We start from the raw sequence: 10,058 nt of genomic DNA, 5'->3' as shown, positions 1-10,058 counted from the left end.
CGACTTGAAACTGCATTTGAGTCCCATTCACATGTGTACTTCCAAGTCTGAATCTTTCACAAAACATTTAAAAGGATTCTTCATCTTTTGAAATGTATTTTTCTTCCCTCTTAGTCCATATGTAATTCTTTCTAATGGCAAACAAGAGAACAATATTTGTATCCACTGGTTTATTTTCCACATTACAGCAATATATTCTTTTGCAACCAAAATATCAAGATCGATAAAATCATATCATATCATTATCATATTTAGGTTTTCCTGGGTAAAATCCTAATATAAATAACTTGGGACCTTTGGGATTTTTTTTTTTTGTAGAATATTTTCGAGATGATTTTTAAAAAATTTCCTCCAAAAACATGTGAACATTTACATTCCCAAAGACAATGAAAAAAATCCCATTATTAAATCCCTTTATTTAAAAAATTCCCATTATTTATTTTGTACTATTTTTTTTTTGTACTATTTTTTTTGTACTATTATTTATGTGTGTGTGTGTGTGTGTGTGTGTGTGTGTGTGTTTTTCCAGAAAAATAAACTGATATGTTTAATCCGTATATCGAAACCATAGAAAAGATGATGCTCACATCATCTGCTCTTCATTTCTTTTCCCTCTATCCACTTCCATGAGGAGATAAATCGCCATCACTGCCTCCAGAACAGCAGGGAAAACGTGAAATACTGCACCGCCTGCACATCGTTCATTGCGGCGTGACAGTCTTCTCTCAACCTCTGCCAACACAATTAACCTGGAGACGGAGCTGAGAACGAGGAGTGCAGCTCATCGCTGACTTGACTGATGGATGGCGACACTTTGTACTTTAGAATCCGTAGTTCACTTCAAAAATAAATAAATAAATATACGAGGGACATTTTTGATTGAGTATTACTGTATGAAAAACGTTTACAAATCATTCCTATTTTTTTTAATTAATCAGAGGTTTTGTCTTTTAAAAACAAACAAACATGCAAAACAAAAGTGAAGAAACTGTAAAACGAAATAAAATTATGTAAAAAAAAAGGGCGTGTAAAATATTTTTTTAGTCATATAGTCAGGCCTACTATATGTTTTTAGTTACTTACTAAAATATACCTTCATTGCTTGTCTCTTCATCCTGTTTTTATTTTGGAAGTAAAGCCAAAACTAAAAAGAAATAGCTGAAAGCAACAGTTTAAATGTGTAGCAGCTGATTGTCTAGAACAACAGAGGGCGCTGTCACATCAAAGTGCACTGACGATCCATTGTTTTTGACATAAGATACATACATAGTGGAAAATTATGTACATTGAATATAAAAAAAATGTTTTGCTGATAAAGCCACGGTTTGTAAGATACATTCGTTTAAGAGGAACGCAGTAAAAGTTGTCAGTGACGTTAGTGAACGCACCCGCAACACAAACCCGGAAGTCCTTTCCCTTGCGATAAACTACATTTCCATTACAAGAGAGGTGGGCGTCTGTGACGTCACGGCGAAGGCGTGTCTTCCGCATGCAGAGTAGCAACAAGTTGCCAGGCGCGAGTCACTTCACTGCTCCGTGTTTTCCTCCGCAGGTGCCTCAGCACGCCGTCGCGCCTCGCAACATTCTCAATGGAAATGTGACTTCTCCGCTTTGGAAGCAGAAATACAACCGAGGAATGGACGAAGTTGAATGATTTACCCGAGAAAACCAACGTGTCCGGGCGCTGGGAGGAATGTAGCGACCAGTAAAGACTCTTTCTTCTAAGTAGTTTATGATAAAAAAAAAAAAAAATGGCGCTCGCAAGGTTCAGCAAAATCCTTCGGCTACCAACAATTGAGATTAAGAAGAAAGTGAAGCAGTACGAGCACGTCCATCGAGACATCAACCCCAACGACTTGTGGGAGATAATCGGCGAGTTGGGCGATGGGGCGTTTGGGAAGGTTCACAAGGTGAGTGCTGCTGCACCTGTTTGTTCAGGACTCGACCTTAATGCTTTAATTGTGTTGACTTTGTTAGTTAGGAAACTCAATTAACCTTCAATATACAGGCTTGAATTTTCCTGACGACCGTGGTATTTCATTATTAATCGACTTAATTTTGGGTGTGGTGTAAATATATATAATTGGCTCCCATCTATTTAATTGTTTAAATTTAAATGTGTGATGCATCAAAAATGTTCACAGTGTTATTCAGGTACCTGAATGTTCTCACTGGATTGTCATCGTTCAATTCATCCTGTCAACCAAATTGCCTTTTATAAAAGTGGCTCACGGTGACCTGACTGGTAAAGAACTGTCTTCAATATGCGATTTACATTTTCCTGGCTCATATTCTGATTATGATAAACAAGAAACTTGAAGATGAATTGCCCAGTTGTGAGTTGCTCGTGTTGAAAATGTCCCATGGCTGAGCATGAGTTTGTGCAATTGTTCCCACACTGTGTGATATCAGACACCATAATAAATAGACAAACTAATGAAAATTTCACATGGTGCAATAGTTTTCTGTATTTTAAAACTTCAACATATTTATTTAGCTTCTGAATCTAAAAGAAATGCAGCCTTGTTGATCAGCAAGTGAAAGACAAACACTCTTCTACAACAGGAGTGTGTTAGTGATCCACATCATCCAGTGATGTAGCTTTATTTGGAATGACAATGTTTGGTATCTTGTCTGAGAAACTAAAAATTCTCTAAGTTAAGGTGCTTATTAGAACCTACAGCATAAATATGACTTATGCTTCCTGCAGCCCATGTATTTATCTGTATAATTCTTCAGAAATGTGGGTCCTCTGGGTCTTTCTAATGTTTGCTCCTACCAGTTCATGCTGCCTGTGATACCCAGGTATGGACCCAACATACCTGAAGCATCCAGTGTTATGACTAGTCCATTCAAATGACATCATCGGTGGATACACCGTTTCATAAATTTTAAGTTTGTCAAACACCCAGTGGTTCGCTTGTCATGTGAATCCATCCTCCTGGAATCCCAGTGGCAGAAGTTTGGCTGAAACAAAGTTGTTTAATCTGGCAGTGTGTGCTGGTCAGTTCCCTCTGCGAGGCGTGGCACAGTCCCTCTGTGTCCACACTGGCCAGCGGAGCACAGTGGACGTCTTTGACACCCTGCGGGCCTCACTGGAAGAAGTGATGCATGGCCCCAAAGTGTGCACAGAAACAGAGCATCCACTCTGTAGCTGAGTTTCCATGGTCTGTGTTGGCTGCGGCTGGTCCATCATAAAGTTGCTTCCATTACCTAATCCAGGTGTGTCTGAAGTCTTATCTTGGAGATGTGGCGGTGAGTCGCAGATTGTGGGGGCAGCAGTTGAGGTAAAGAATCCCAGACTTCTCTCAGTTGACTTGGCCAGTCTCCAGTCTCCTGCGTTTTTTGCCATGTCACTTTAATGTGCTTGAGCTAGAGGCATTCCTTGAATTTCTATGACCAACACCTCTCTCAAAAACTCTGAAATTCTGCAGGTAGCAACTTCCTGTCGCCCTGACAGGCTTCTCTTGCTCTGAGTGAAAACCCCTCATGTGGTCTGCACTTTTCCGTTGTTGCGTGGGGTCAAAGGCTATCGCAAGTGAAATCAGCTTCTGATCATACTGAAGGGGAACTCTGCTGCCGTCTTCCTTCCTCTGCTGAGGTTAGAAGCTGCGTTTTGTTAGTGGATGAAGGTTCAGCGTGTTCCTGCCAGCCACACTCTAGAGCAGAGGTGGACAATCCAGTTTCCTAAAGGGCCACCTTTGAAACGGTAAATGTTGTCAGGGGCCATCATCAAAAGAAAGGCAGTGATGACTACAAAACGTAACGGAAAAATATCCAAAATATCGACCTAGTAACAAGGACAAAATGAACCTAAAAAGTTTAACAGTAAGTAAGGATATTAAGAAGTGTAAATATGCCATGAACCCTATTGAAATATTTTATTTTATATGAACTTAATTTGAATATAAATCAACATAACTGTGGACAAAATGTTCAAGATAAAAAGGCAATTTATTTCCAATATTTTCAATATTCCTTTTGAGGAACAAGAAAAAACTCACAAAAATGGCCGATCAAAAGAAGAAAATTATAAGAACATGCTATATTTACTGTTGAAGCGGTGAAATTACAACATATCAGTTATAGTTTTAGTCTGACGTCAAAAGGGCCACCAAAGACAGGCATCGGGCCGCATATGGCCCCCGGGCCGCACTTTGCCCGGGTCTGCTCTAGAGGGTAACAAGCAGCTCCGGTCAGCTCAGGAGGACGACTCTGAATGTCTTTACACGCCGGGTGAGCAGGGACATGGTGAAAAATGGATCTGGCGTCGTGCGCTGTGCTTTCCTGACAACGCCACTGCACTTATCTGCGGCTGACTAGTTCAGCTCATTCAGCTGCTCTGAGAAATGCTGACTGTGCAGAAGTGTTCCCAAAGGTCAAGGTGTTTGAAGAAGAGATAAAGCCATTTAGTCTTGGCAGTTGATGCCCATGTTTTCATGTGAAGTCCTTCGAGTGCAGTGGATACGCTCAACAAACTCAAATCAAACATTCAGCATGGAAACTCTCCGCATCTCGACCAGTGCCGTAACGCTTGCGTAACGTAACGTTTATACCTTCAAAATAGCATATAGATGCATCACAAAACTGAATATGAATTGCATGAAAATATTAAATCACCATGTCATTAAATCAATGTCAGCCCTGCAACGAGACGGTCCCGTCTGGGAGTGACAGTAGCGACTACGATAAATCCATATTTCAAGTACGACTCCTAGTATTGTTTGTTAAAAACTTTCTTCTTCTTGGAAGTCGTATATCTCTTCTTCACAGAGCAATATTTCAAAATAAAAGTTGTTTTCAACATAAAAGATCCTTCAGACTCAGATAGAAAACGGAAATAATTATTTCTTGTTGGGCCTGGTACCAATTGATCCACGGACCAATACCGGCCCCCGGCCCTGGGGTTGGGCACCACTCACCTAGTGTGTCCCTCATGCTCAGTTTATAGTGTGAGTTTGTCTCGAATGTTGCCACAATGATGCTAAGGTGTTTGGAAATTCCCACTCATTCATGCGGTGATTTAAAAAGATGATAAACTTGCTTCACAAAAGCACTTGGCGAGGAGATGAAAATGACATTCAGGTGGCGCTAGCGTGTGCTCTGTGGTCTGTGTCGAGTGTCAACGCGTAAATAAAAGGAAAGTTAGGGAGGTCTGGCTCCAGCAGAAGCATGGAACTCGGCTGTTGTATAGTTTGACTCACTAATTAATGGGCCTCATGCTGCTGAACACATGGACCTGCTGCCGTCGGACCGGTTCCATAGAAACATACACACCGTGGCAACATAACACAGAATGAATGGGAAATTGTCTTGATGAGTGAGATGCTGATCTCCATCCTTGTGAGTTTGCAGACTGCGGGTAGCGGGGAGACGGTGTTGGACCAGGAATGTGGTCAGTGCAGGTCAAGGTTGACAACTTCCTGTGGCAACAACTGATGGCACATGACCTGAGGTTGACATAACTAGAGCAAGAAGACTGCAATATCATCATTTATACAAAACTTACAGGAAATGTAATGTTGCAAAATAGTATATTTATTATATATATTCTAAAAATGTAAATATACTGTAATATAAATATAAAATATGTTTTTATATGTTGAAAAAACAGGATTTATTATATTCACAATATGTAAATATTATGTAAGCTACAAAATATGCATTTATATTACAGTCAATTAAAAAGAGGAAATTACAAGAAATATGTATAAATAATTCTCTTTATTATAATGTTTATTCTGTTCACTTATGACGCTTATGATGGAAATAAACTACACCAAAGACAAAATGAGACGCAATTGAGCAAAAGAAAATCCTAAAGAATACTTGAAAAACAGTCAGTCATAAATGATTATGAGTGATGAGTGATGAATGATGAATGTGAGTGTGAGAGAGTAAATACTGATGTTTAGAATGTACAGAGGTGCTTACTGTGGTTAATCTGCTGGGACCAGCTGGTCACATGGAGGCTGATAAGAGAGCGGGGGGCGTGGTCTCATGTGTTTGCTTCGACCCAACAGTTGCTCAACACTTATTTCTTTTAATTTGTCTTAGATGACGTGCAAAATTATTGGCTGGAAACAGACTCACTAGATATTCTGTAAACAGAACAATAGATTAATAAAGGAATATTTGAGCAGAAAAGAGTTATTACACACCGGTTTCCAACATTGCCTGGAGAAAGAAAATCAAATACGTTTTTGGAATATTTTTGTAAAAGATGAAATATTTTACGACCAAGACGATCTGAGGGGAAAGAAAGCACCTGCCATTTTATGAAATATTTTAAGATTTCTTATGCAAAAATGAGTGAAATAATGATTGGGCTATCTGAAGTCTTTTTTTTTTTGTTGTTCATTTGAGTGTGTTATTTAAGAGATTTAAATGAATAAGTTGTTGTTTCAAAGGTTAACACTGAAATAATGGCATTATTTGAAACACTTTTGAAATGTTCTTTTGGAGAATTGTTTAAAAATACTCTGATGTTTATAGAAAATATGATTCTGAAAATAGAGTTTGCAAACATAAAGTTAGAAGAAAGGTGAATGTCAGAATGAAAGCAACAAAGCGGATGCATGCATTTTCAGAGCAGCATTTGAAAACCCAGGGTGTGAGTTTCAGTATGATCACACCCAGTTACATTCTATAAGCGCACAAATTCATACTTTCGGTCAGTCAGCCGGTTACGCAAGACGAAAACAAGCTTGCTGCAGTGCTGCCACATTCTTCTTCGGTTTGGGGCCTTCTTCCTCTTCCTCTTGAGCAGTTTCGAATGATCATCATGTCTCTGGAATTCTGCTGCCGTTTGTGTTTTGGGGAAACGGCTGAGACTTGGATGCCTCATACTGCTGCCAGTTGAGGGGGCAGGGAGGTGGAGGATGTGGGTGAGGGATGCCCTACGTGCTGTTTTGTGGGTTGCTGGTGTAGGAATCCTTTTGAGTCATGTTTCTTGACGTGTATAAACACGGGGGAAATGACAGACCCTCGTGAAAATCTCAGTGGAAGCAGGACTTCCTGTGACAAGTGTACGCCACACACTCTTTCTTCACTATTGGCACAGGTTCAGACTTCAGCTGCGATTGGTATCAGGTGTTGGCTTCTCTCTTTGGTTTGCAAGTACGCAGGGGTGTTGACAGAGCTTTGTGACGGGGCAAAGGTCGGTCATGGCTGCATTCCCCTGAAGGGAGTTGTGGGCTATTAGAAAAATACATTCCAAACATGTGGTTTGTCCATTCAACCTGAAAGTCACCGACCTCCTGTGAAGGGTCTTCCTCAGGTCACCTGGTCCAGGTCACCCGAGTCTCATTAATGGGGCATTATGTTTTGTTTTTATTGACTCCTCAAGCAAATTTAAATCAAAGTGATGAATAAGTGTATAATGAATGAATAAGCATATGCTCTTCTCTGAGCCTCTGATGGTTGCCTCTGTGAGAATTAGTATTTGAGATTTGTGAAAACAAAAATATGAGTTGGATTTGTGATGATGACATCATAAACACAACATAAATAAATAAAAAACATTGTAGAATAAATTTTATGGATTGTGTATTTCACTGTATTGGGGAGAAAATGTTTTTAACTTTAGATCATTTTTTTCAGAATTATCGTGACAGTTTAATATCATAATAACATGAAAATATTTGCTGTATTATTTAATTTGAAATGTATTGACTGGTAAAAAGCTTTTATTTTGATGGTACATTTTTGCATTGAAAACAAAAATCACCTTTTCACCAAACGTGCAGAAACATGGCATAAACACGGCTTAGAACAGCTGAAAAAAAAAACATTGTCAATGTAACAGATATATGATAGATATATAAGAGTAAAAATGATGTGATTTTAGAATAAATGGTCAAAATTCCTAAGAAACAAGTTTCATTTCCATTTCCACCTGGACCCACGGGGAGCCTTGCTCATTGTCAGGGGTACGTGGCCCGTGTTGCTTACTCAGTTGTGTTACATAATGTTGTATTGTTACATGTTGTTGTATTGTGGAGCAGCACTGGACCTGCTCCTCTGACAGAGACTTTGACCTGCAGACAGGAGTGACTCAGGACTGGAGATGCAGCAGTGTTGTGCAGGTGTGAATGATGAATTTGAAGCGATGGGAGACAGAAAATGGCTGTAAAAACACTGTTATAGTTTTGGAATCGCAAGTTCAATTTGATCCTGCCATTCTGCAACATAACCACTCGGGCTTTGAACCCTGCTTGTGGATCTCATGAAATGACCTGCAAGATGGAGGTAAAACAAGTCTGTCTTGTCGCCTTGGTAACCAGACCCCAACAAAGACCCCTCAACGGTGGTCTGAAGGAGCAGAGGCGGAGACACAAATGAATCTTGGGATCCGCAACTTCTGTATGGACTGGATTGTTTATTTGTTTGGGTTATGAAGTCATTTCCTGGACAGTTAACTTTCTTTATACTGTAGAATAGTTGTGTTCAATAGTAAGGCAGCGTAGGTTTTCCTCACCCCTGATAGGATGCACACACGTGTGTGTGTGTGCTGCGAGGACCCTCGCTGACGTAACACATTCCTAGAAGCCTGCAGACGACGCAGCAGTGCATGGTGATCATTACTCTCTGTGTACCCAGCGTGTCCACTCCCCCCATCCATCTGATGGCCGGAGGCACATTCCAGTCTCCTTCCCACTGGGATGAAGGTGTGTTTGTGCGCGTGTGAGAGAGGCAGGGAGCGCCGAGGGGTCGACTCTCTTGGGCTCAAGTCCTCACCGCGGCTGCACGTCTTGCGCTCAGCTGACTCTTGATGTCTCTATTAACTACACATGTACCGCCGAGTCGACTTCACGCTGAAAGGTGGTCACAAAAGTGAAAGTTTTAACGCCGCGGATCGACAACTGGTGGGTGTTTAGTGGACCTCAGAGGCCATGGTGAAAACATTTTTGATTTATTTAAATCTTAAAGTCTTTTTAGTGATTGAATGACACTTTATTTTTAAGGTTTAAACATATTTTATTACACATTTTTACCCACTAAAGAGACTTGTGGATCAGTCCTGCCTGGAAAATAAGTCACTTGCTGATGATGTCATGGTTCTGTTGTCTGAACAGATTCATACCAAAAGTAGAATAAGGTTGTTGAGTCGTGTCATCCTGTCACCATCGACTGTATAAAGTCGGTTCCGGAATCACTGGGTTCGGTTTGTAGACAACCATTTTTGCCGACTGAGTCTGTACATGTAACATCCGACTTACGGTCGTGATCGGTTCCGACCAACCGATCGTAAGTTGGATTGGACGCAAGTCGCATGCCATTCAAAGTACCCGACGCGAGTGTTATAGGTGCTACTGTAGTGTCGTACTGAACTGTGGTGGACGTAAGTCGAGCAAGTCGAGCAAGTCGTAAGTTGGATTTTACGTCTACTGACTTAAAAGTTTAAAGTCTTAAATTGTACCGTTCTTGACATGATTCCATGGATGATGTCATCAGTCTGGGCCATCCCTACCGATGGAGTCTACCAGATCCTATGATGACATAACTAGCCCTCCTCCTTAACTTTGACTTTGTTCTGGATGCCACTTTTATTCATTCAGTTCGGTCGGTTTCCGTATGTTTAGCGAACACCAGCTTGTTGTGTCAACACAGCAAGAAGCTGAGACCTTCACAGCGGCGTGAAAGTGTGTGCGTTGACTGTCGCCGCTTGAGAACTGACTGATGGTCCTGCGGCTGCAGGAGACGGCTTGTTGACTCGCACCGTGGGGTCACCCTGCTGGGGTGGATGTGTGCTGAGTTCGCACGCTCGTGTCCAGGACAGCAGAGTGTTGTGAGACGAGTCTGTGTGGTGTTCTATTTGTTCAGATGTTTTCCCGCCGCTCCTGTAAAGCTGTCAGACCACACCAGACTCTTTTGTAGGTCAAAGAGGGAACCCACATTCTTGCATGCAAGAACACACAAGGGCATCCCGACATTGCTCAGCATTCAGGGCAGCAACTAGCAATTATTTTGGTAGTCGGCTAGTCACAGACAACTTTAATGGTTATTCAACTAGTAGGCCATGCCGCCACGATTGTAGGGTTGTAAACAGAATATAG

The 10,058-nt window shown here is 41.0% G+C and overlaps 1 protein-coding gene across 1 annotated transcript in view; it reads left to right on the top strand.

Moving 5' to 3' along the window:
- Positions 1-1,525: 1,525 nt before the first annotated feature.
- Positions 1,526-10,058, top strand: part of stk10 (serine/threonine kinase 10) — a 30,973-nt gene continuing 22,440 nt past the window's right edge. Inside the window, exon 1 of the mRNA XM_053846572.1 lies at positions 1,526-1,910. Coding sequence (XP_053702547.1) covers positions 1,752-1,910 — 159 coding nt within the window. The 5' untranslated portion in view covers positions 1,526-1,751. The remainder of the gene's footprint in view (positions 1,911-10,058) is intronic.

This window comes from Synchiropus splendidus, chromosome 17 (genome assembly GCF_027744825.2).
Source record: "Synchiropus splendidus isolate RoL2022-P1 chromosome 17, RoL_Sspl_1.0, whole genome shotgun sequence".
Lineage (NCBI taxonomy): Eukaryota > Metazoa > Chordata > Actinopteri > Syngnathiformes > Callionymidae > Synchiropus > Synchiropus splendidus.
This window is presented reverse-complemented; position numbering and strand designations above follow the sequence as displayed.